We start from the raw sequence: 26,753 nt of genomic DNA, 5'->3' as shown, positions 1-26,753 counted from the left end.
CGGCATGGGACAACACCTGGCGGCCTACCACCCTCGGCAGCCCCCACACCCATGAACCACGTCCAAAACTCGGCATAGTACTCGACTACTCCCTCTCCATGACCCAACAAGTCAATGCCATCGCCTCCAGCTGCTTCAACACCCTCCGAATCCTCTGAAAGACCTGCAAGTGGGTCCCCCATGAATCAAGGAAGGCCATCACCCACGTGCATCACCAGCAGACTGACACAAGAAAAAAGGAACATACCCTGCCGTTTTGTATGGGTCCTGTGATAGGATCCCTAATACATATACACCGTAATTGACCAACACTCAGAGCCAAAGTAGCTTCCAACAATATAGGTTATATTCAAATCATATTATTTATTCATTTTTTGTCTTTTTTAATCTTTCTTCAAGTATATATGATTTTTCTCAGTGGAAAAGCTTTACATAAATTATTTCATACAAAATTGCATATCTAGTTGTACAACATTCTAAACAATGATATTGTTCCACACACACCGCACTCTCCTATTCAACACTCAATTCTCAGACATACCCTTTTTACTTCACATCATTCATACTATCTTTCATACAGTAAAAACAGCAACACCAAGGTACATCAGTGCCTATAAATGAAACCAGGATGGAGATCGCTTCATTAAACGAAATAGAGTGTAGGGCAGGTCAAGTTGGAAAATGACCCTCCAAGATGGAAAAAGATTTCTGCCTCAAACACAAATGACGCCAACGCGCGTTTCGGTGAATGGCCAGGTCAGGCCGCACCTTCGTCAGGGCAAAGAGGTACCGTGGTGTCAAGGACAACACCAAAAAGGGCACTAGAGGTCCACAATCGAGTTTTATTTTAATAGAGGGTCCCCTCAGCGGTCGAGTAGTGGGTGGAACACAACTTTTGAAGTTCCAAATACGGCTAACTCTGTCTGCTAGGTAGAATAGTCAGGATGTCTCGACGATCCTGCAAGGAAAGGAGCACAGCTTGCGAGGTTCCACAAATGACGAACGCCGTCTGTTAGATGTAGTTTATCACGGGGAAAGTGGTTTTAATTCTTCTAGGGCTCAATAAGCCAAGAGGTCTAACGGCGCAATGATACGCCGTCCTGCATTTTATCGATGTAACCAGAGAGGGACCCACCCGTTATAGGGGATGCCGGGTTCGTCACCAAAGTGGTAGGGGTGACGAAGTTCCACGGTTTCAGTTCCTCTCCGCTTGCACCTCCAGGGTCACAATCGCAAGTGTTTTAAAATGGGACCAGTTTCAAATCCTCTCCACTTGCATCTCCAGGGTCACAATCACAAGGGTTTTAAAATAGGGGCTTTACAGGGTCGCCATGCCGTAGGGGGATGTTCCGGGAAGGACGCCAGGGCCATCACCAGCAGATTGGACTATGGAAACGCCCTCTACGCAGGGATCAGCAATTCTCTGATCCACAAGTTCCAGACCATACAGAACACAGCAGCCAGACTCATCTGTTACATTCCTCAACACGAGCACACCACCCAACACCTACCTCCACTGGCTCCCCGTTGAGAAGCGTCACTTTCAAGACACTCTCCCATGCCTACAAATGCATCCACAACACCAGACCCCAATACCTCAACGAGAGAATCTCCTTCCATGTACCCAAGAGAAACCTCTGATCCACTGACCTTTCCCTTCAAGTTCAAGTTCAAGTTCAGAGATTTATATAGCGCACTACTCACCCAGAGGGTCTCAAGGCGCTAGGGGGGGTGGTGCTAATATTTATTGAATATCCAAGGTTTTAGTTGCTTTCTGAAGGAGAGGTGGTTCTGATTAAGGCGGAGGTTGGAGGGGAGAGAGTTCCAGGTCTTGGCCGCTAAGTAGGAGAAGGATCTGCCCCCCATGGTGGATCTATGGATGCGCGGAATTGCTGCGAGGGCTTGATTGGACGATCGTAGTTGGCGGGTGGGGGTGTAGAAGGACAGTCGTGTGTTCAGGCATTCGGGTCCTAGGTTGTATAGGGCTTTGTGTGCGTGGGTGAGGAGACGAAACGTTATTCTTTTGTTGACGGGGAGCCAGTGAAGGTCTTTCAGGTGAGCGGAAATGTGAGCTTGACGAGGGATGTCCAGTATTAGTCTGGCTGAGGCGTTTTGGATGCGTTGGAGTTTTTTCTGTAGTTTGCCTGTGGTTCCGGCGTAAAGGGTGTTACCGTAGTCCAGTCGGCTTGTGACCAGTGCGTGGGTGACCGTTTTTCTTGTTTCGGTGGGGATCCAGCGGAAGACTTTTTTGAGCATGCGTAGGATGTTGAAGCAGGATGATGAGACGGCGTTGGCTTGTCTGGTCATCGAGAGGGAGGAGTCCAGGATGAAGCCCAGGTTACGTGCATGATCCGTAGGAATGGGTGCGGTTCCCAGGGCCGGTGGCCACCAAGAGTCGTCCCAGGCAGCGGGGATGAACCTAAGATGAGGACTTCCGTTTTGTCCGAGTTCAGTTTTAGACGGCTGTTCTTCATCCATTCGGCAACTTCTTTCATTCCTTCGTGTAAGTTGGTTTTGGCGGTGTTTGGGTCTTTGGTGAGAGAGAGGATCAGCTGGGTGTCGTCTGCGTAGGAAATGATGTTGAGGTTGTGTTGTCGCGCGATGGATGCGAGGGGGCTCATGTATACGTTGAAGAGGGTGGGACTGAGTGATGATCCTTGTGGTACGCCGCATATGACTTCGGTGGCCTCTGATCTGAAAGGGGGGAGGCGGACTCTCTGGGTTCTTCCAGCGAGGAACGAGATGATCCAGTCCAATGCTTTTCCTTGTATTCCGATGTTGCTGAGGCGTTGTATGAGGGTGCTATGACAGACTGTGTCGAAGGCTGCGGAGAGGTCAAGTAGGATGAGGGCGGCAGTTTCTCCGTTGTCCAGTAGAGTGCGAATGTCGTCTGTTGCTGTGATGAGGGCTGTTTCGGTGCTGTGTTTGGCTCGGAAGCCGGATTGTGAGGGGTCGAGGGATTTGTTGGATTCAAGGAAGGCGGCGAGCTGACTGTTGACGGCTTTCTCAATGACTTTGGCAGGGAATGGGAGGAGCGAGATGGGGCGGTAGTTCTTAAGTTCAGTGGGGTCTGCTGTGGGCTTCTTTAGAAGGGCGCTGAGTTCGGCATGTTTCCAGCTTTCCGGGAAGGTAGCGGAGTTGAAGGAGCAGTTGATGACGTCACGGAGATGGGGTGCGATGATCGAGTCTGCTTTGTTGAAAATGTGGTGGGGACATGGGTCGGTTGGCGATCCTGAGTGGATGGAGTTCATCAGGCGGATGGTGTCTTCGGTGGTGATTGGGTTCCAGGCGTAGAGGTTGTTGGAGTGCTGTTTTAGTTCGGGGGTGGGTGAAGAGGGCTGGTGTTCGGACTGGTTTTTGAAGCTGTTATGTATGTCGGCGATTTTGTTGTGGAAGAATGAGGATAGAGAGTCGCAGAGGTCTTGGGAGGGAGTGATGTCGTTGCTGCCGGCGGTGTGGTTGGTGAATTCTTTGACGATGTTGAATAGTTCCTTGCTGTTTTGGGCGTTGTTGTCAAGTCGATCCTTGAATGCTGATTTCTTGGTGGATCTGATGAGTTGGTGGTGTTTGCGGGTGGCGTTCTTGAAGGAGGCCATGTTGTCAGTGGTTGGGTTTTTTCTCCAGGCTTTCTCGAGGGTACGACAGAGCTTCTTGGATTTCTTAAGGTCGTCGTTGAACCAGGGGGCTTTTTTGCTACCCTGCTTGATTTGGTGGTTTTTCAAGGGGGCTAGTTCATCGGCGCAGTGGGTGATCCATTGTGCGATGTTGGTGGCTGCTTGGTTTGGGTCCGATGATTTGGTAGGGGGGTTTTGGTGAAGCGATGTGAAGAGCTGGTCGGTGGTAATTTTGTTCCAATTTCTTCGGGGAATAGGTTGTGGGGGGTTGTGGGTCGTGGTCTTATTGTAGTTGAAGTGAACGCAGCTGTGCTCCGTCCAATGGAGAGCTGTGGTGTGATTGAAGGAGATGTGCTTGCTGGAGGTGAATATAGGGTCGAGCGTGTGTCCGGCAAGGTGGGTGGGGGTGTCAACAAGTTGTTTGAGTCCGAGATTGGCCAGGTTGTCCAGGAGGTTGGTGGTATTGCTGTCGTTTTTCTTTTCCAGGTGAAAGTTGAGGTCTCCCAGTAAGATGTAGTTCTCGGAGGGGAGGGCATGTGGGCTGATGAAGTCAGTGATGTCTTCGCTGAATTGTGTACGGGGTCCTGGTGGTCTGTAGATGAGGGTGCCTCTGAGTGTGCTCTTGGGGTCGGTGTGGATCTGGAAGTGAAGGTGTTCGGCGGTAGCGCAGATATCGTCGGAATTGGTCGTGATGCGGATGTTGTTTTTATGGACGATGGCAATGCCTCCTCCTGTTTGCTTGGTGCGGTCCTTTCGGATGATCTTGTAGTCGTCCGGAGTGGCTATGGCGATGTCGGGCGCTGATGAGGCGTTCATCCAAGTTTCTGTGAGAAAGGCGACGTCCGGCGATGTGGTGTCGAGTAGGTTCCAAAGTTCAATGGCATGTTTGTGGACCGAGCGGGTGTTGAGCAGGATGCACTTCAGGTGGTTAGTGTTGGAGTTCTGTGTGGAGTCTGTGGATTTGGTGTGGATCCTGGTGCTGTCGAATTGGCAGGAGAGGCAGGTGAAGGGACCATGGGTTTGACCCGGGACGGCTTGGTTGCAGTTTGGGAGTCGGCCGGGATTAAGTGCTGAGAGGGTTGCGGCGTCGTACGTTATGGGGGTGGATTGTTTTTTGCGGGGGCCAGGGGGTCTGGCGCTGGGCGCGGTCCAGGCGCGGACGGGCGTAGACGGGCTTACCTTTGGCGCGCCTTCGGCGCGCATGGGGAGCGACCGCTGCGCGTGAACGCTGCGCGCATAGGCATCTGTCATATATGGATGGTGGAGGGGGAGGGGCGAGGGAGGAGCAGCTGGGAGGCGGGGGGCGGGGTGGAGAGCCAGGCAGGTCGGCACAATAACAAACAACAAAATGGATGGCTGCGAGCCAAAAGTGAAAGAGGATTGGGGCACAAGTAATGAAAACGCGAACAAAATGGCAATGGCGCCGGCACAATCAGGCACAAGACAAATAATTAGGCAAAGGCAGCACAGCACAGTACAATGATATAGAGAGCGCACTTTCGCACTATAGCGCTGTTATACAAATAAATGTGCAGTCAGGCACTACTGGTTTCGTGAGCAATGCGAGCTAGCAGGTATTAATTTTGCAGTCTGGTGCTATGATACCAATCAGCAGGGAGCTGGGAGCTGGGAGCAGCGTGAGGAGCGACCGCTTCTGATTGGATCAGATCGGATTGCTGAAATCTCATGCATTCAAAGAGCCAGACAGGTGGAAGAACCTTCTCCTACATCGCAGCCAAAAAATGGAATGAGCTCGAGCTCAACATCAGACGCGCCTCCTCCCTGAACATCTTCAGGAAGATGCTCAAGACCTGGCTCTTCGACTGAATTGAGCTGCTCACCCACCCCAGTGCCTTGAGACCCTCACGGGTGAGTAGCGCGCTAACAATTCCCCTGATTGATTGATTGGAAAACATTTGAAGCCATGTGGCTCTATGCTCTGCTCTTCTGTTCCCAGGCTTTACAAGGGAAGAAAGTAGAATTCTCACTTATAAGGTTTACAGCGCATCCACCACCACCTCTGTTGAAGTGGCCTTGCCTGGATTACACAGTGTAGAGGAAGAATAGGTTGGTTCTTCTTTGGTCCATTGCTTCTGAAAGTCTATCCTTTTGGGGAATTTGAAACTGGCCCTGCTAAATATATGTGAGAAAACTTTTGTTAGAGATGATAGTGCTTCCTCCATCATTGTATTGTTTGGCTGTATTTGCCCAGGTCCCTCACACAGGTCTTGCTGAACAGATTCCCCATCTATTCCCAGCCCATGTCCGAGGAGACTACTCTCCCTATTTAGGTTCCAATGTGAATATCGCACAGTTTGCATTTCCATGCAAGCTGATGGCCCGCCGAGCCCAGCATGAGGAATCTGTGGGTCAGTGGGCTCCCCAGACTCATTCACTGTTCCAGACAGTTCCATTATCTTTGTCATTAACCCCCACAAATCCAAAAACCTGGGGTATGGTTCCCACTCAGCCAAGTGGGGATGTCGGATGTCCTCTGGATTAAACAAGTCCAAAGCAAGTTTCTGGACTTCAGGGGGAATTGCTGGCTCACTTGTGAGCTTTTCCAGAGCCCCCTCAACATGATGCCAGTCCCACACTCCATCCTGCACAATGGTGTGGTTGGAGAGTTTTCTGTCTTAATCCCAGGATCTTCAGCCCCTGGGGCTTTAAGAGATGCCCTTCTGCACCCTCGAGGTGAGTGCATTAGAAGCACCCACTGACCTCTAAATGTTCACTGTGGTATAAATCAGACATCTTCATGGCCCAATGTAGCCCTAAAGCAAAAACTGGGTCAATGCCATGAGAATCCTGTTACTTCTTTGCACTATGTGGTAGCCATTGGAATCCTGTATGCCTTCCATCAGTAGTCCTCCATGTGGTAGCCATGGTCCTCAGCTGCCTTGTCGAATAGACTTACCTAGAGTTTACACAAGCGTTCAACCAGATGTATTTCAACTACTCCCCAACTGTGATAGGGTAATCAATCACTTAAGTACTTAAGTGAGACGACCTCCTCTGAAGGCTTCAGAAACCAGACCTGAAGCCAGCATCATCATCTGACACAAGATGGCCGGACGCACTAAGGTTGGGTATAGAAATGGAATGAGAGTACCAGTGCGTCTCTGCACTGTCTCTTTGAGTTGTCTGTACACGGAGGCACCATTGATACCCGCTCTGCCGGCTTGCTCCGCCTGTTCACTGGCCATGGCCAACGCTTCTACTAAGGACCACCATGAACAAGCTTATTAATGGGGCGAATAACTGAAAAAGGGGCTTCTCAGTTCATGGGGCTGACTCCAGCCCCTGCAAGGGGGAACCTAACCCTGAATAGAACAGGTGGGTGTAAACAGGCAACTTTCCAAATTTCCCTTCATCACATAGGCGAAATAGTAACATGTTCGGAATGCATATTTAAAGAAGCTATATTGGAAAAGGTAAAGGAAGTATGTATCTCGGCTTCCTCAAGTAGCATAGAATGAGGCTGAAGGGAGATTGTGGGGCCATAATATGTGCTTTCACTTTTATGATCAGTTGACTTTAACCATATTATTTGTGGTTTCAGCCGATTGATTAATGGGTATTGTAGTTGGTTTTATTCTGTCTGCTATAAGTAGTATAGGAAGGCCATAAGACTAATCCTCGCCTCCAGTCCTGACATAGACTTCAAAACATAGTAATCTGATCTGAGTAAAGTTTCTGGTCTGGGGTTGCTTGTGTTCCGGTTCAGAAGGGACCTGGCATGGAAGCTAGGGCTGGACCAATCCTATTGAGGCAGGACCGAGGATGATTTGCATATAGCTGGGTTCAGCCTGAGGTGGTTTGGTGCCAAAAAAGCAATGGGCTGGGATGCGGCCCGAGTAATTACCAGTGGGTGAGATCAATTTGAGCATTCCACCCATCACTCTCTTTGTATTCCCGAGTAGAGCTTAAAACTCCTTTTTGTGAAGTAACCTGCGTTCAGGACAACCGTTCGGGATGTCAGCGGAATGTGAATACTCACAACTGACATATGCTGGACCAGGGTCTTGTGGTTTATTGCTGGAGCAGTATTCAACGTTCAGTACCCCTTGTGTTGCAGTAGCTGTAGAAGGATCATGTGGTTCCACAGTAAGGGCCCATTAGGATGTAGGGCAGATAGCCACAGTGGTGGTGATCCGCCCTACATCCTAGCCCACCCGCCACCCATTTCCCCCACCACATTAGTATGGCGGGGGGACCGCGGTGGACGGCAAGACCGTCCGTCGCTTTTCCGCCCAGCCAACAAGTTGACCGGGCGGAAAAGGGTTTAATATGGTGGCGGTGTCTGTTAGACACCGCCAAGCATATTGTGATGGGTGCGGAAAGATGCCTTTCTGTGGCAGCAATGCAGCAACGGAAAGGCATGTGGGAATGGCCTGCGGGGGCTCGTTGCGGCCCCCCAGGTACTCAGGGGGTGGGGGGTGCACATGGGGGGTACCTATGGTACCCCCCAGCAGTGCCATGCACAACATGCCTTCCTGGCATTGTGGCGGGCGGTGGTGAGTGCACCGCTCGCCACAATGACAGAAATGTAGGGTGCGCCCGCTACTGTGGCGGGCGCATCCTAATTGCCCCCACGGGACCCCCGCCCTTAAGGCGGGCGGTCCTGTTTCCCGATAGGATGGCAGGTGGACAAAGTAAATGTAAATGTAAATGTAGTAGTACTTGTATAGCGCACGAAGCACCCATGAGGGTATCTCGGCGCTTGTACGCATACCACTATGGAACCCTTCCTGGATTTTCCCTGTGAGGTGCCCACTCCTGGGCACCCCCAAGGTGAAGCCAGGCATCCTAGCGTTGTTGGGTCCATCTGTCATCGTAATGACCCCCTAAGTGTGGGATTTCATCTGGTCACTGACACTGCAGTTTTTGGCGCATACAGCATACTCGCTGCTTCAGATATCCATTTCTGATTTCAATCCCCGGATATGAGTCGAGCTCCTTGAATTTAGCGCTTTGTGTCATTTAAAGGTTCCTATTTTGGACTCAACCTCAGAACACTCATTTCCCTTCGCCAGCCGGGACGGAAGTATAACCGGCATAGAGTGAAGCCTTCTCGCTCGGCTCCACTCCCAGGTCCCTAGTCCTGGACTGAATTCAACCTAAGAATACATACTCCACTTCACCAGCCAGGACGGAAGTACCACTGGCAGAGAGATTACCTTCTCTGTATATTTTGTCAGAAGCCCTGAAGAAGTCGTGGGGTACTCCCCCAGACGAAACACGTGTTGGCTTGGCATCGGTTCTGGATTAAAAAGAAAAAGAGAGAATACTACTCATGACTATTCCTCGTTATTTCCACTGTATAAATACAATACTGTGCTTCCATTTTTAGACAAGATATAATATAGGGAAGTGACCTAAAGATACTGTTCACGTGTACACAGGTTTGTTGTTTTGGTCCCGCAGTAAGTGTGTGATGTCATCTGCGTTTTGTGCATGCAGGGACTCCAAGACAGAGACCAAGCTGTAGTGAAGGTTTAATTCTAAGAAGGTTCAGGAAAAGGGTTGAATGATTAATCTTATTTTGCTGTTCCTAATAGAGATGAGCAAGGGTTGTGCATCTCATCGGTGGCTAATGCATATGTTTCATTGATTCTTTATTGTACCTTTTCTTTCTGATAACCACCAGTATCATCCCAGCGAAAGGGAACTCTGATGGGTGTTGCTCTGCTTTACAAATAAGATAGTAGGATGTCAATAGATAGGAAGTAATTGTCTGTCTGGATTTATTAGTTGTAAATGTGAGTTTATTACACACAGTTGTGTGAGTTTATTATTTGTAGGTGCAGGTTTATTATTCATGTGACATTTTTACTCATAGTGGTAAGTGTGAGTTTATTACTTAACATTGTAAGTGTGTGAGTCTGTTACTCATTGCTGTAAATGTAATTTCACAGACAGCTAGTCTTCAGCAACCCTTGTCATCTAATCTTATGATAACCACCAGTATCGTCCCAGCAAAAGGAAATCCTGATGGGTGTAGCTGTGCTATACAAGTTAGATATATAGGTATACATTCATCATATGTCTGGGTATATTAGTACTAAATGTGAGTTTATTATCAGTGGTAAGTGAGTTTATTACCCACTGTTGTGTAATATTCATATGTGTGACATGTTTACTAATAGTTGTAAGTGTGAGTTTATTAGTCGTAGCTATAGCTATAGGCTTATTATTCGTTTGTGTGGCATTTTTACTCATTTTAAGTACGAGTGTATTACTCATAGTTGTAGGTGTGCGAGTTACTCGTACCTTTAAATGTAGTCGCACAGACCTACCTCCCAGAATGCTCCAGTATAGAGGTGGTTTGATGGCCTGCTCCATTGTCACACTTCGCCCTTCTACTGACATGTCTGATTACTTTCTTAGGAGCAACTGGAGCTAATAACATCTTATTTGATACAATCGCTCCTCATCCAACTGTTTTATTTGAGGATTAAAATTACCCCCTTCCGTTTGTCACAGTCACAGTAGATTGTATGACAGAATATCAAGAGACAGAAAATCGTCCTACAAAAATATCGACGCAAATATATCGAAGTCAAGAATATGGACATCCTATCTACATTATGGTAAGTACAAAAACATCAAAAAAATAATATCAATCTCAAAAATATCGTTGTTAAAAATATCGTTTTTTTTAAAGTTACAAAAATAATGTAAAATAAAATAAAATATATATATAATTAAAATACATAGTTACAAATATTTTAAAATGTTTAAAAATTATAACTAATATATATAATGTAAAAATAAATTAAACATACATATAATATATATACTTACTTATTAATATGTTTTATTCATTATTTTATTAATTTATAAATTGTTCTTATCAATTACAAATACATCTCTACACATAAAACAATATTATAAATAAATAAAAAAATATAACAAATTAAAAAAATTACAATTATTTTCAATACTTTTAAAATTAATTATAAACTCCATTAACTAAAATAATACAAAAAAATATTAGATAGCGGAGGGGATAAAGTTACTATTCCAACTCCAAACAGTGCAACAGTAGTGAAAATGTTCAATAGTGTAGCGGTAAAAATTACTATCCCACTATAATGAGTGCAACAGTAGGAAAAGTGTTGGATAGCGTAGGGGTAAACATTCCTAGTCCCACTCCAGTGAGTGCAACAGTAGGGAAAGTGTTGGATGGCGTAGGGGTAAAAATTACTATTTCCACTCCAGTGAGTGCAACAGTAGGGAAAGTGTTCGATGGCGTAGGTGTAAAAATTACTATTCCCACTCCCGTGAGTGCAACAGTAGGGAAAATGTTGGATAACGTAGGGGTTAAAATTACTATTCCCACTCCAGTGAGTGCAACAGTATGGAAAGTGCTGGATAGTGCAGGGGTAAAAATTACTATTCCCACTCCAGGGAGTACAAAAGTAGGGAAAGTGTTGGACAGCAATAGAATTAAAATTACAATTCCAACTCCAGTGAGTGTAACAGTGTGTAAAATGTAGGATGGCATAGGGGTTAATTAAACATACTTGTTAATTACATTTTTAAAACATATTAATAATTAATTGACAGAAATATTAATAATAAATACCAATAAAATGTAATAAATATTTCCTTAAATAACATTAAATTACTTCCCACCCTATTCCTCTATAAACGCACAACCCACTACACAAAAAATTTAACAAAAATATTTAAATTATCAATCAATCAATCAATACAAATTAATTACCAATTAATAATTAAATAACAATAAATTATGTATACCAATTAATAAAAATGTAAATGTACTTAATTATAATACATTACTTCCCCACCCTACTCCCCTATAAGCGCACAATCCACTACACATAAACAAATAACACAATTAATGTATTTGTAAATTAATCAATGAATAAATAGTGATTTCCAATTAACATTTAATTAACAATAAATTAATAATCAATACCAATTAATAAAAATTAAAATCTACTTAATTATAATAAATTAATTCCCACCCTATTCCCCTATAAACTCACAACCCGCTACACATAAAAATGAACACATTTAATTATAAATTAATAAATTAATACAAATTAGTAACCAATTAATAATTAATTAACAATAAATTTATAATCAATAAAAATTAAATACAAATATTCATTCATTAATTACAATTAAATTACTTCCTACCGTATCCCCTTATAAACCCACAACCCGCTCTCATACTAAAACTCAAAATTTACTTTAAAAAAATTACTAATTTCTAAATATTTAATATATATATATTTAAAAATAATTAAAAGACATTACAAAAAATGATAAACACATACATATAAGTCACATACTAGAATACATAACACTGATATAAATATCGATAATAATTACAACAATATTTTTGCTCACAATGTTAATTACTTCGATATTACTTACTTCGATATAAAGAAAATCGATATTACTTACCTTAAGGTCAATATTCCGGTCAACGATATTCTTGACTATGATATTCTATCCCTACAATATTTGAAACTCGATATTAGTGTAGGTCGATAAAAAAAATTCGATATTATGACTGCATACCAGTCACTGTATAGAGGCAGGAAGCATGCAGTAACGGATTTCATGGGATCTTTTTTCTGAGGGTTCATGTCTAGTGGGTTTTAAAATGTTGGTGCTGATAATATTCAACCTAACTCTTGTCATCGCCTCTAACTTGACATCCTTGGAAAATTAAAGATTTTCGTCGCAAAGATGGGATCTTGGATTTAACAACCTATTGACTAGAAGGTAAGTCTGGAACAACAATAGAATCTTAAACAATTGGTCGTCAATTGGCTAGTGGATGAGGATTGACTGGATATCCCAGGTGAGACAGTATCACTCACAAGGTTGTCATCTTCAATCAACACTACTTTGGCATCATCTAATTTAATCTCCATAGAGTTATTGATTATGGCAAAGCCCTGCAGGTGAGCCCCAGCTTCTATCATTTTCTTTAGTCTTTTCCTTGAAGTTCTACCAACAGACTTAGGGCCCGATGTAGGTAAATGTAATTTACCGACTCTAAAATACCGAATTTTACCGATTCGGTATTTTAGAATCGGTAAATGCTATGTAGATAAAAAATCTGTATTTTTTACAGATTCGGTAAAATTCGGTATCTGTCATTCGGAATTTACCGAATCGGTATTTACTGAATCGGTATTTCCCATTCATTCCTATGGGCCTTTTGGCCCATAGGAATGAATGGGAAATACCGATTTGGTAAATACCGATTCGGTAAATACCGCATCGGAAAGCAAGTAAAACTGAAACTGAATCAGGCAGCCAATCAGGTGCTACCACCCTCCCCCTCCCTACCAGGAAGTGGCTACACAGGCAGCTGCAAGTAATTAGAAGGTTCTGGAGAGGCAGTTGGAGCTGAGCTGAGTGCAGGAGCCACAGAAAAAGTTTTGCAATTTTAAATTGTGAAAAAGGCAAGCAGCAGTGAAAAGGAGCAGCCAGAGAAGAAGAGGAAACTAAATTTCAGCTCCATGGAGCTACAGGTCCTTGTGGAGGAGGTAGTGAAGGAACACCAGAATTTATTTGGCAAGCTGTCCCTGACTGTGCCTGAATCTGCCAAGAGAAAGATTTGGCTGCACATTCAAACAAAGGTTAATGCTGTTGGAGTGACTCTAAGGGACATAGAGGACCTGAAGAAGAGGTGGTATGACCTCAGGAGCCTGACCAAGAAAAAACTGTCTGAAATCCACAAACAGGCAAACAAAACTGGAGGAGGGAAGAACCGTGCACCCCCCTGACTGACCTGGAGAAGCTGGTGGGGTCCACCATTGAACCTGAGAGCGTCTGTGGACTGGGAGATGCAGACAGCTCAGCCAGAGCTGCAACCAAAAAAGGTAAGATGCATGCACAGCAAACACCCCCACCCCATCAGGCTTCCCTTTTCTCCATGTGGCATAGTTAACCCCAGTCCAGTAGAGGTTGCACTATACAAGAGCAATGCATCATGGGACATGTAGTCAGTAAATGAAAGACCATGTCATTCAGCACAGCCAGCATAAAGTCAGGCAACTCATGTCAGACATAATGATGCGCAGGCAACATATAAAGTGTTTAAGTGTGAAACAATTTAATTGTAGTGGTTGTGAGGCAGTAGCACTGAGCTAATGTTCGTTTATATGTCCACAGGCGAGACCTCTCGCAAGCACACCAGGGAGACGGAAGGCACGGCACTAGAGAGGGATGAGAGCCAGGATCCAGGACCAAGTGCAGGGAATGTCACAGAGGACACAGGTGCACCAAGTACACAGCCACCATCCCAAGACACAGAAATGGCGCCTCAACTGCATGCGCCCCCAGAAGGTTCAGGATCCCCTCTGCTACTGTCCTCACCTGAACTGCCCGCATCACTACCTCTGACACAAAAGAGCAGGAGGCATGTAGTTGCCCCACTAGTTGAAATGGAGTTATCAGCAGGTGACATGGAGGGGGATGACACACAAACCATGGCAGGTGAAGGTAGCCCTGCAACACAGCAGCCCACTGCAGAGGTTGCCCGTACAGCTACCAGACGCCGCAGGCACAGACAAAGCATTGTACAAGCACACGTTCAGGGTCCCATTGTCTTCCGTGGCCTTGAGGGGAGCATGGTCAAAATCCAGAGGATGCAGGGGAAGGCCATCCAGTCTGTGCAACGCCAGATGCGGAACCTAAACACACATATGGAAGGAATAGGGAAGGGCATTAGAGAACTGGTAGATGTGAACAAAGAGATGACACAATCGGTGCAACTGCGGTGCACCAAACTGGACAAGGACATGGCAGCTAGACGCAAGGAGAGGCAGCATGCGCAGCAGCAAAATAAAGCTATTAACCGCCTAGCCACAGCCACTTCCTTGCTATGCAGAAGATGCATTAACATGCAGGATGGACTCACACACAACAGCATTGAGGTGTCTAGGGGCATTGCTAGTTTGACAAGTGCTGTAGAGGTGCTGGTTAATTCTCAAACAGCACAAACTGCTGCTCTGGATGCACCAGAAAGTGAGGAAAGCACCAGTAGAAGCAGCATGACAAGCCCCCTTGTTGTGGAGACACGGTGGAGCAGCAGGCGCCATGGTGAGCCAGCAGCCCCAACGCACAGTGAAGAGAGCCAGCCACCCACATCTGGCACTGGTAGGCGTGGCATAAATGACTTGCTCAGTTAATGGGGAAGTAACCCAGGACTACCATTATTGCCTGGATGATGTTTATGTTGCACATTTGTGCTTTTGACCACCTGCGTAGTGACAAATATTAAACTACTTTGGGTGCATACTCAACCTGTCTGTGTCTCTTTACTTACTTAAAAGTAGTTGCGTGTGATCTCTTCCCGTCTGTGTTTGCCATCTGTTGGTGTCACAACTCCAGCTGTGTTGGGTTCAGGCACTGCTTGTTCGTTATCATGGTCCTCATAATCAGATAATTCCACCTTGGTGCCTATCTTCATGGCAAGGTTGTGCAACATTGCACAGGTTGCAATCAGCTGGCAGCAGGTGACTGGTGTGTACTGGCGTGCCCCTCCACTTTTGTGGAGGCAGCGGTGCCTGCTTTTCCACAGCCCAAAGGTGCGCTCCACAATGTTCCTGGTAGATTTGTGTGCCCTGTTGTATCTCCTCTGGCTGGGGGTTGAAGGGTTGAGGTAGGGAGTAAGGATGAAAGACCGGACCCCATATGCACTATTCCCCTATTTGTAAAATGAAAAGACATTACTCACATGCACACATACACATAGATCTGCAATATGTATCAAGGGAGTGTCACACAGTGTTTTACCTAGCAGGTATCCTTCGCCAAATTCCTCTGCTTTCAGGCGTGTGTAGATACCACTGTTTTGAAAGATGTATGAGTCATGGGTACTTCCAGGAAACTTGGCAACTATGCCCGTGATGATGTACTTTGCATCACAGATCACCTGTACATTTATGGTGTGGGTAGACTTCCTGTTCCTATAAATGTACTCTGTGGCAGCAGGTGGACATATTGGTATGTGGGTGTCATCAATACAGCCAATGACGGGGAAATGTGCCATTTGATAAAAATCTGTCTTGGTCCTGAGCAGTTCTGCGTGGGTTGCAGGGAAACTGATGTAATAATGCATTCTCTGCATCATGGCCTCTAGGAATTTCCTAAAAAAACGGGCAGGCAGCTCTGGGACACCCCACCTACCGCAGCAACCACACTCTGGTAACTCCCAGAGGCAAGCAGGTGTAGGCTACACAGCACCTGCACATGGGGTGGGATGGCGTGCGCCCTTGGGGTTGGGTGCTCCAAAAGTGGGTGGAGGTCCCTGAGCAGCTGCAGGGTGCTTTGGGGGTGTAGCCTGTACCTTTGTAGGATCTCTGGCTCAGTCAGTTGGAATAGGGTGATTATCTTCCTGTAGACCTGCTCCTCCCTTCTCCAGACCCTCTCTCCTTCTGCCTGTAGCCATAGCCGCCTCGCAATCACGTAGTATGCCGCCATTCTGGTCAAACTGTTGCATTTTCGGCCCTTTTTTATGGCCTGCACCTGGTTACCACCTGATTTCAATCCATGGTAAATACAGACTCTTAAATACCGAATTTCATGCAAATTCAGTATTTAAGAGCTTACCTACATCTCAATAGTCATTTTTACCATTTCTTATTTACCAAATCGGTAAATTTACCGATTTGGACGTTTTTGAGGCCCCTACATCTCAAACACCACATACCGGTCGGTAACGGCCGAAATTCGGTATTTTTGGCCATTACCGACCGGTATTTGGTTACCTACATCGGGCCCTTTGTTCTTGGTGTAGGATTGAGCTACCAATGTAGTTGAGTCTGTAATCTAAGATGGCTGTGGGGAGGCTTCTCCTGGCACCCTCTCTACCAAGGTTCCTTCTCTGATCAGGTGCACATGGCATCCTGGATGTTTCATTAAGGTGGATAGTCAAAGCATGAGAAAAGTATTACAGGTAAGTAATTCAAAGTGACTTATTACTAAATTCTAATGTGATTGTTGAGTAATTGTAGGTATTGCGTTTCCTTGCAGTTGCCCCTCAAACAATGGTTTCACGAAGAAAGAATGGCGATCGCACCTTTCTGATCGGCTACGCGTATGGATTTTATCCCAGAGAAATTGAGGTGAAATGGGTCAGGAATGGTGTAGCGATGCCCTGCGAGTCGAGGGAAATCCTACCAAACCCTGACGGAACCTACCAGGTCCGGACAACAGTGGAAGTTCTGGAAGGAGATGATGAGAAAATGTACAGATATGAGGTGTATCACAGCAGCCTGCCGGACACTGTGACCGTGATGTATGGTTAGTACACTTTGGTCTGTAGCGGGTGATGGTGACGATGGTGCACATATTAACTTTGCATGGTCCCCGGTTTGAATTTATCCTGTTATGGGCACCAAGCCCAACCACACAAGTAGGGTACAGTTTTTATGGGGGTATTTGTGGAAATTCTGAGTGGTGGGAATTTTGTGGATCACCATAGATTTATATGTTTCCATCACAGAAGTATGAGGAAAAAGTGTGATTTCAGCCAAATACTGAGATTTGCCGGGCATTCTAGGTAACAGAAACCTAGTGGGATTCATGCAGGTCATCTCATCCTAGACTCCACTGGGAGTCTAGTTTTCAGAAATGTCTGGAATGGTTAGGGTTCCCTGGTTGCTAGCTGAGCCCCAGCCCGAATAGTGAAGCCATTCAGCACAGTAAGTGAGAGAAAATTCCTCCCCTCTGCTGGTCCATATGTGAAAACTACACCCAGAGCAATCTAGATTTACGTCTGCTTGCCATAAATACAGGGTTTATATAGGCGGGCATAGAGACTGTCTGGGTGTTAGGAGTGGGGTTGCGGCCCAATGCCTGGGTGGGCAGCCCTCACTCCACATGACTCCCCTTAAACATATGACATATATGTGTGTGTATGTACATACATGTTCATAGCATGTATGGCTGTAGAGACTCATAATATGCATACTCCTGCCAGAGCAATATTATTATTAATATCTTATTCAAGAACAAAATACAGGAGAGGGTAGGACCCAGAAAAGAGAAGGTACACTTTACAATATTCAGAGAGCAGAGAAGATAAACATAAATAAAAACATATATATTGTAGTCCAGAAAGCTGCAGACTCAGGCAATTTCAAGAAAAGAGAGGGTAATGGCAGGACTGATAAGTCGAAATCACTAATGTAGCTGGAGAAGTAGTTGTGAGTGTAATTGAGGAAAACAGTATCTTATGATCTGGGAAAGAAATGTGTTCATAAGGAGTTCTTTGATTTATTTCTTGAAGGATACAGTTGAGGAATTCATTTTGACTTCAGGAGGCAATGTGTTCCAGATTCTCTGTGAAATCCCAGACAAAGATCAATTGCAAGTTTTCTTCTCGTGGAATCTCTGATGTTTCAGAAGATACCCATTGCCACTGCAGGATTCCTTGTGTGCGGACGGGCTTCGTTGTGTTTCTGGCCCTCAGCGCCCTTCATCTGTGCAAGCAACTCGCCGGACCCGCTGCGCGGGTCCCGCAGCGCACTAGACCTTGCGAGAGTTGCCAAAGAGGAGGGGCTGCTCTCACCTGCTACGAGCGTCGCCTGATCGGGGCTGCGAGCTAGGAAGCAGGGACTCCATTGTCCAGGAGTCCCTGCGAGCCCAATCACCAGCACCTGGGCTGCTCTCCCTGATCGCCACGCCCCCCCGCCTACGGATGTAAAAGTGGACGCCTGGAGCTGCCCTACGGGATACCTATTGCCACTGCAGGATTCCTTGTGTGCGGACGGGCTTCGTTGTGTTTCTGGCCCTCAGCGCCCTTCATCTGTGCAAGCAACTCACCGGACCCGCTGCGCGGGTCCCGCAGCGCACTAGACCTTGCGAGAGTTGCCAAAGAGGAGGGGCTGCTCTCACCTGCTACGAGCGTCGCCTGATCGGGGCTGCGAGCTAGGAAGCAGGGACTCCATTGTCCAGGAGTCCCTGCGAGCCCAATCACCAACACCTGGGCTGCTCTCCCTGATCACCACGCCCCCCCGCCTACGGATGTAAAAGTGGACGCCTGGAGCTGACCTACGGGATACCCATTGCCACTGCAGGATTCCTTGTGTGCGGACGGGCTTCGTTGTGTTTCTGGCCCTCAGCGCCCTTCATCTGTGCAAGCAACTCGCCGGACCCGCTGTGCGGGTCCCGCAGCGCACTAGACCTTGCGAGAGTTGCCAAAGAGGAGGGGCTGCTCTCACCTGCTACGAGCGTCGCCTGATCGGGGCTGCGAGCTAGGAAGCAGGGACTCCATTGTCCAGGAGTCCCTGCGAGCCCAATCGCCAACACCTGGGCTGCTCTCCCTGATCGCCACGCCCCCCCCGCCCATTACCTCCCCTATTTAGGGAAAGCATCATCCCCGCTGCGCGGGAGCGCCCGGGGCGCAAGGGCGGGCCGTTTGAGGCCGTTCGAGGACGAGAGAGACCAGACCGGGCCACCCCCCTAAATTTTCACCCCTGAGAAATCCATCTGGACATTGTATGTACCGTCCTTATACTGAGCCTGCACCCGCAACCTCTCAAAAATCCTAGCTCTATCGTTTTATGCTTAAACAAGCTATTAACCTCCCCGCACTGGTCAAAATAGAACAATGGTACTAACTAGAGGAAGTAAATCCAAGGTATTAGGGAGCGGGGGCAAACTATTAGAACCCATGGATGATTTTATTACCAAGGCTAACTTATTTATCGATCAAAGTATCACCTTGATGGAAGGTAGGGTGTCCTTGGACCTAGAACACGCTAAGAGATCTTCCATGGGTCATCTAGCGAATGCAAGATCCCCTGTAATACACAGTAATCTTGGGGAAGGGATTCTCTGTGAGGGTAGGTGTAGTCTACCAAACAATGTGGATTTGTCGGTCTCCCAGCTGTCAGTCTCCCAGATAAGCTCCGATATAGAAAGGACCCCAGAGCTTCCTCCCCAAATTACACCGGATGACATAAGGCAAGCAAGAGGGAGGAGGGAGGGTGCCATAAGCAAAAGAAAAAATTACCAGAAAAGTTCCAACACTATAGAGACCGGAGATATGGCTAGCATGATAGAGAACGCACTTCTCAGTTCGGATCAGATACCAGTCATTCGACCATAAAACACTCTGTACATGACTCTTCCAATCTTATCAGCCTAGAATCCCCCATCCCTATACCCTGTAGTAACGAAACGACTGCTAGTAATAACTCACAGCTTCTAAGTAACATCAAGGACATATTGAAATCTTTACTTGAGCCAGTAGAAGCAAGACTGGTGCACATAGAGAACCAGTTATCCAACCTTGCGAAATACATAAAACCAATGCAAGTCCCGGGAGAACAAAAAACGGGGGGAAATAAAGCCAAAAAACAGACTCTTCCCAGTCACCCAGCTCCACAAAATAAGGTACCCATATTGCCAAATTTAACACCTAAATCAACAGCTCCCGAAATAACAAATAACAACAGAGCTGCGAAACTCCCCACTAATGCTGTCATAACTCTCTCACAGGGCAATTCACTGGTAGTATTAGTACCGGCGCCCAAAACACTGGCACCTAAGACATTGGCGCCCAAAAAATCGGTGCCAAAAACTATGGCGCCTAAAACCCCGGCAACTAAAACTCCGGCTCGTAAAACCCAAGCTCAAAAAAACCTGGCCCCAGTATCAAACAGAGGTGGCCCCAGAGGACCTCCTGAAGGTAGACTCCCTGTTGAGATGCTATCGGAAGCATCTCCCTTTGTGGTAGTAATGACAGGGGTCCCGGAGTTGGAGGATTATAACACAGAACCTACGTGGTCATTGCAAAACAAGGCCCAACATTGGCTAAATACCAATCGCCCTATTCCATCAACCTGGCCTTCCAGGATTTTGATGGTACGTAGGACTACCTGGGTGGGAAATGGTAGAAAAACAATTCCGGGAGATTGTATTGTCATTACATTCGAAGACCCCCGAGTAGTAGATTATATTTGCTCTTGGGAGTACTCGACTGTAAATGGAGGTAAAGCACTAAACCACTTTCCTTTTTTTATCCAGCAAGGCAATGCAATGGTCCCTTTAACGATCACGAAACTCCCTGGGAAATAACAGCCCCCGGCTTTTTGAACATGGCAACACAAGACAAACAGTGCCCCCTCGTCGCCATGACTATGATAGCTTCTGGCGCACAGTAGGATCACGCTATAGGAGAGGGGGTTGGGACGATTGGGGTCCATATATGCAGAGAACGACACATAGAGAACCGCCTCGCTGGGACACCTGGTTTAACATCCCGACGAGGAACAGATTTAGTGGCCTCGAAATGGTCGATTGACCATTAACGGCGACTGAATCAAGTAATTCCATCTCACCCCAAGTAACCCCAAAAATAAATACACCGTCCCCAGCAAACGAAAAAGAAGCGGTCAATACTGTACCACCGCCTGTACCCATCCTCTTTTGGAATGTGGCAGGTCTCCGCCCTAAAATTGAGGACGGGACGGCTTTGTACTTTTTGAAACAGGGGAAAATTATCTGTCTACAGGAGACCTGGTCCACAACGGAACTCCACCTTCTAGGTTATAAAACGTATTCTATTCCAGCTCTGACCTGCAACGCAGGCAGATCAAAGGGAGGGTTGACTACCTATATCGCAAATACTGCAAATCATCTAAAAGTAACAACAGTTGGGTCTGACCCAAATTTTCTAATACTCTCCCTGGCCTTTAAGAACAAGGATCCCATTCTTCTAATTAATCTTTATAATAATCTAGAAGAGGGACACTTTTTGACCCTTCTTTCTACCATCGAGGAGAAAATAATCCAGTTTCACCAATCTAGGACAGGAAAAGGGGCAACCCATCTTCTCTGGGGAGGGGATTTTAACTTGCACCCATGCTCACATGCTGCGAAAAATCAATGTGGGATAGTCGACGAACATGACGTCCCATTAATGCATTTCATCCATACTAAGGTGGGGATTGCCATGAACAACATGCTATCGGATTTAGATCTCGTAATAGCCAACAGGTCAAGCCCAGTTACAAACTTCTTGCAACCATCTTATCTGGGAAGGGGATGCCAGACGCCAGTTGATTACATTCTTTTGTCGTCTGGACTGGCACCTGCGGCTAGATCATTCGAGGTCCTGGATAATACTTTAAGTGATCATTCCGCCCTGAGGCTGGATCTCCACTTGTACAGGTCCAAACCCCGAATGACAATTATAGAAAAAACCCTCGCCCAGAACAAACTGGAGATAGGCAAACAAAATGGATACACACTAAAATGGGAGAAGCTAAATCTGGCTGAAATTACCGGTAAACTGGTAAAAGCGGCTTACCCAAACATAATTAAATGTTTGGATTTGCAAGAAACGGATGAGGCTGTTATAAATAATTTCATCCAAATACTGGAGAAAATTAAGGGACTTCTCACAGCAAATCCCAGAAGCTGGAAAACAACCACCAAAGGATGGTTTAACCATAGCTGTACAGTGGCCCTAACCAATTTAAAATTGGCTCTAAAAAAACACCTAGAGACTCGGTTCAGATTCAACTCTGTAGACAACAATATGGAAGGGCACATAAATTAAGAATACAAGAATTAAAACAGAAGCTATGGGATGATCTCCACACTAGTGCTCTCTCTAAAAACAGCGAGGTATTCTGGCGAACAGTCAGGTCCCCTTATCTAACAGACGATAAGAGTCCCAAGATAGACGTGGCCATAGGAGAAGACATATGGGTGTCTCACTTTTCAAAAATCTTCAGAAATATAGTAAGATCAGGAGGGACAGAAAACACACTTCCAATGGTTGAGTACCCAATATCCCTGCAGTTTAACATCTCCGAGGTATTAGTTGCACTAGAAGCAAGCAAAAATGGGAAAGCTCCGGGCCCAGATGGGGTCCCCGTGGATCTCTTTAAATATAATCTAGATCTCTGGGCCCCCATTCTCATGAGAGTATGTAGCGCAGCAGCAAAAGTGGGACTGATAGAATCTTGGACCAATTCTATCATGGTCCCAATCTTCAAGAAGGGGGATCGCCAGGATGTTACATGCTATCGCCCCATCTCACTGCTGGACTCGCTGGGCAAAGTCGTAGGCAGGGTAGTCCTCGAGCGACTCCAGCAGTGGGCTGAGGAGAAAGGCATTATCTCCGATCTCCAGTTTGGATTTTGAGAGGGGTTTGGTGCGGGGGAGCTGGCCCTCAATCTTAGTTTGATAGTGGGCAAATACACCCAAGCAAAGAAGGACATGGTCTATATGGTGTATGTAGACCTGTCCGCTGCTTTTGATTGTGTCTCGCACGCTAAACTCTGGATAGTTCTGAGACAAATGGGAGTGGATCCTCCGCTCTTAGACTTCCTGAGAGAACTATATTCTAAAGCCTCTGCGAGGGTGCGTTTTGGTGTAAAGGGGGAGTTGACAGCATCGTTTGGTGTGGAACGTGGAGTCAGGCAGGGGTGTGTCCTGGCCCCCTTCCTATTCTCATTGTATACCAACGGCCTCAAGGAAGAGATGTTGGGGGGGGCCAGGACCTGCCACGGGTAAAAAAGCGCCTGATTCCCGCTCTGCTCTATGCAGACGATGCTGTCATACTAGCGCGCACTCTGTGCGAACTACAGAAGTCACTGAATAGGTACACGGACTATATGGGTGAGCTGGACCTACATGTGAACGTCAAAAAAACGTTCGTCATGGTAGCAGGCAGTGGGAAAAAACATGTGAAGAGCATCTATCTCAAAGATCAAAAACTTGAGGTAACTGCCCAGTACCCGTACCTAGGTATCATGATTGATAAAAAGCTGAACTGGCGGCCTGCAGTAGAGGCAAGATGTCATCTTTTTAAAAGAGCTACAGCGGCACTGATGAGCTTCTCTCAGAGACTGGGGAGAAGGGCACCAGTAGAGCTACTAAAAATCTATAGTGCAAAGTGTCAGGCGATTGCACTATATGGAGCGGGCGTCTGGGGTCATGTAGATGATAGCCCCCTTCAAGTGGCAGAAAATTCCTTCTTTAGATTTCTCCTAGCAACACCGAGATGCACTTCTATCTATGCTTCTCATTTGGAACTTGGTGTCCCCTATATAGAAGATCTCATAAAGATCCAGCCACTATTGCTTTGGCGGCGCATCTGGACCTCTGATATAAACTCACTCACACAGACAATTGTAGCAGATAAAATGACTCTTGATCACACTATAAAAATAACATGGCTTCGGTACATCAGAAATTTCCTTAGAGACCTAGGCCTGGAGAAGTACTACCTCCAACCCGAAGGCATTATTGATCTACCAAATAGAGTGCTGAAACAATTGGCACTGAGCCATCTAGAGTCTGAGGCTGACCTCTGATTCTACAAAACCCTCGGTCCTCCACGCCAATATGATCCAGGCTACATACTTTATCCAGCCCTATCTAACATTGCAGATTAGTACCTATGAAAGGATGTTACTGACAAGATTCAGGCTAGACCTCTTTTTCAGACTAGTAGCCTTCAATGATGGAAACAGGTGGGATGTAACTCTCCCTGCCTGCCCTTGTGACGAGGAATCAAAACAGACTAACCTACACACAATACTGTTTTGCAAATTCCACCTTCCGCATCGGAAAATTTGGCTACTACCTTTGTTAAGGCATTGGGGACTCAGACAATGTCGTCCTGCAATGCTCCGTCTCCAACTGCTAGAATCTGAATCCATTTGTTTTCATGTCCTGAATTTTTTAAAATGCATTATGAAGCATAGGAAAAATCTGTAAAATGTATCTTGGATGTGGTTTTAGATGATGTAATGAAACAACACGATCCTTCATTCTGAATGTATTAACTTGATTTTGTTTGAATTTTAGTCTGTAACACGTTTACCTTTTTATTTCTTAAAACATGAAATTGTATTATCAAAATGTTGCTTTTATGGTTTTCCAATGTGCAAAGCCGAATAAAGAAAATTTATATATAAGTAAGGTGTTGAATCTTCTGGAATATCTGGAGCCACCAGAAATGTCAAACTTCTGAGTAAGATACCTAGGGGTTTTGAAGTGGAGAGCTTTAGGTGTCAGGCAGGCAATTATTAGCTGACTTCTTGCTTCCTAAGACAGCCAGTTGAGGGATTTCAGATCGGGGGTAATGTGGTTGTTTCTTTTTGAGCCCGTGATGAGCCTTGCAGCAGCATTGAGTGAAGCCCTTAGAGGAACGAATTTGGATCTGTGAAATCCAGAGAGAGTTGCACTTCCAAAGTCCAACCTGGGAATCAGGAGGGCTTGCACTGCATGCTTAATGTTGTTGGGGGGGGGGAACGGTTTTTATTTTCTTAGATTGTTCATTTGGTGATTTGCTCATTTGGTGGTGGCACTGATGTACTTCTGTATGTTGAGGTCCGTCTGAGACTTAATCCCAGTGATCTTGCAGAGTCAATGACTTGCGGATTGCAGTTGAGGGCAATGAGATGCATCAACCATTCTTGGATGACAGGTGGCTGGTTGGGTGGGTCGATTAGGAGGAATTTGTTTTTTGGTTATTCAGTTTGAGGTGATTGGACGGTAGCCAATTTTGGCTTTTCTGTAGAGTTGCGTTGAGGGAACTGATGTCATCTGGGGCAAAGACTTTTAGGTATATTTGGGTATCGTCAGCATACATGTGGTAGTAGATGATGGATAAACTCAGAATTTCCGTAGTAGGGGCACCATGAAAAGGTTGTAAAGAGTGGGTGAAAGTTAGGAGCCCTGTTGGACCCCTAATGTGACTGGAGTGGTCTCCGATAGTGAGTGATTAACCATGACTCTTCAAGTCCTGTTTTGGATGTAGGAGGAGAACCATTTATGGACAGATCCTGTTAGTCTCAGACGGTGTTCCAGAGGGTCTAGGAGGATGTTATGCTTAGACATATCGAATGTGACGATAGGTAAATGAGGATTAAAAGCAAGATTGGCTCTGATCCAGAATTTTAGTGCATCATCCACAATGTGTGTCACAGCTCATTCGGTGCTGTGCCCTGCACGGAAGCCAGATTGAAATTGGTCTAATAGTTGGAATTGATTGATATGGATACAGAGTTGGATGTGAACATATTGTTGAAGGAGTTTCACCAGAGCCGGAATATTGGAGATAGGTCACAGGTTTTTTTAACTCAATTTGATCTGCTTTTGTTTTTGACCAGACTTTAGGCAGGCATGGATAGTGCCTTAAAGGAGGGTGACATTAGCATTCTTGGTCCAAAGTAGAAGTATAACAGGTATGATCTCCTTGTAGTTAGGAAGAAGATGGGCATTGAAGTCGCTCGAGGACTTCAGCGTTGTTCGGATTTTGTGAAAGGAACTTTCCTCAAAGGTTCTGATGAGGTGTTTTTCGGGACATGCCCAGGAGGACTAGAGGGAACAGTAGTACGAGAGGCAGATAGGATGGTTTGAGGTGGTAGAGGACATTGGGCCTGTACGATTACAACATGTTTTTCTTCAGAGGAGTCTGAGTTATGAGACTATCAAACCTTGGTCCACAATGCACCAGCACACTGGCTCCATCTCGGATTGTTTTTTTTTTCACCACTGGTCTCGCATGTTTGAGAACGCTCTGGGATCAATTTGTTAACATTTACAAGTTTTTTCCTTCATGGTTCCAGTCACTCACCTTTTGAACCCCACGGCAAAAACAGTGCTATTCTGCAAATAAAAAGCATTGTTCAGATCTCACAATGCACTACCCCTGCTTGATTTCATTTGTAAGCTGGTAAAGCGCGCGAATGCCCGAGGGCGTCTAGGCGCTACTGTTAGATGCGCTTCAGGTTACTGCAGAGATGCTATTCTAGCTTAACAGGGGTACAACCATGTGTTGACTGCCTTTCTGAAAGCCAGAAGCGAAGAGCTACTTTTTATATTGATGGGTAGAAGGTTCCATAGTTTGGCTGTCCTCAACAGGAAGCTTCTTCCTTCCCACCTAGCCTGCTTGAACATGGGTACTTGAAGAAGTTTTGCGTCAGTGGATCTTAGACTTCTTTCTGGGACATACCATTTGAAATGAGTTCTCAGGAACTGTGGCCCTGAGCCATGGAGTGCCTTATATGCCAGACCAGAGACTTAAACTCTATCCTTTTGTCCACTGGCAGCCAGTGAAGGGCCGTAAGTCTGTGGGAGACTGATTTGGATCTGGGAATGTCTAGCACT

At 46.0% G+C, this 26,753-nt stretch overlaps 1 protein-coding gene across 1 annotated transcript in view; it reads left to right on the top strand.

Annotated features, from left to right (window-relative positions):
* Window positions 1-26,753, top strand: part of LOC144754061 (major histocompatibility complex class I-related protein 1-like) — a 165,553-nt gene that overhangs the window by 110,705 nt on the left and 28,095 nt on the right. Inside the window, exon 5 of the mRNA XM_078641580.1 lies at window positions 16,647-16,916. Within this exon, the coding sequence (XP_078497706.1) occupies window positions 16,647-16,916 (270 nt within the window). The remainder of the gene's footprint in view (window positions 1-16,646; window positions 16,917-26,753) is intronic.

The sequence above is a fragment of the Lissotriton helveticus genome, chromosome 5_1 (genome assembly GCF_964261635.1).
Source record: "Lissotriton helveticus chromosome 5_1, aLisHel1.1, whole genome shotgun sequence".
NCBI classification, from domain to species: Eukaryota; Metazoa; Chordata; class Amphibia; order Caudata; family Salamandridae; genus Lissotriton; species Lissotriton helveticus.
Note: the sequence above shows the minus strand (reverse complement) of the source record. Positions and strands in the feature narration are given on the sequence as shown.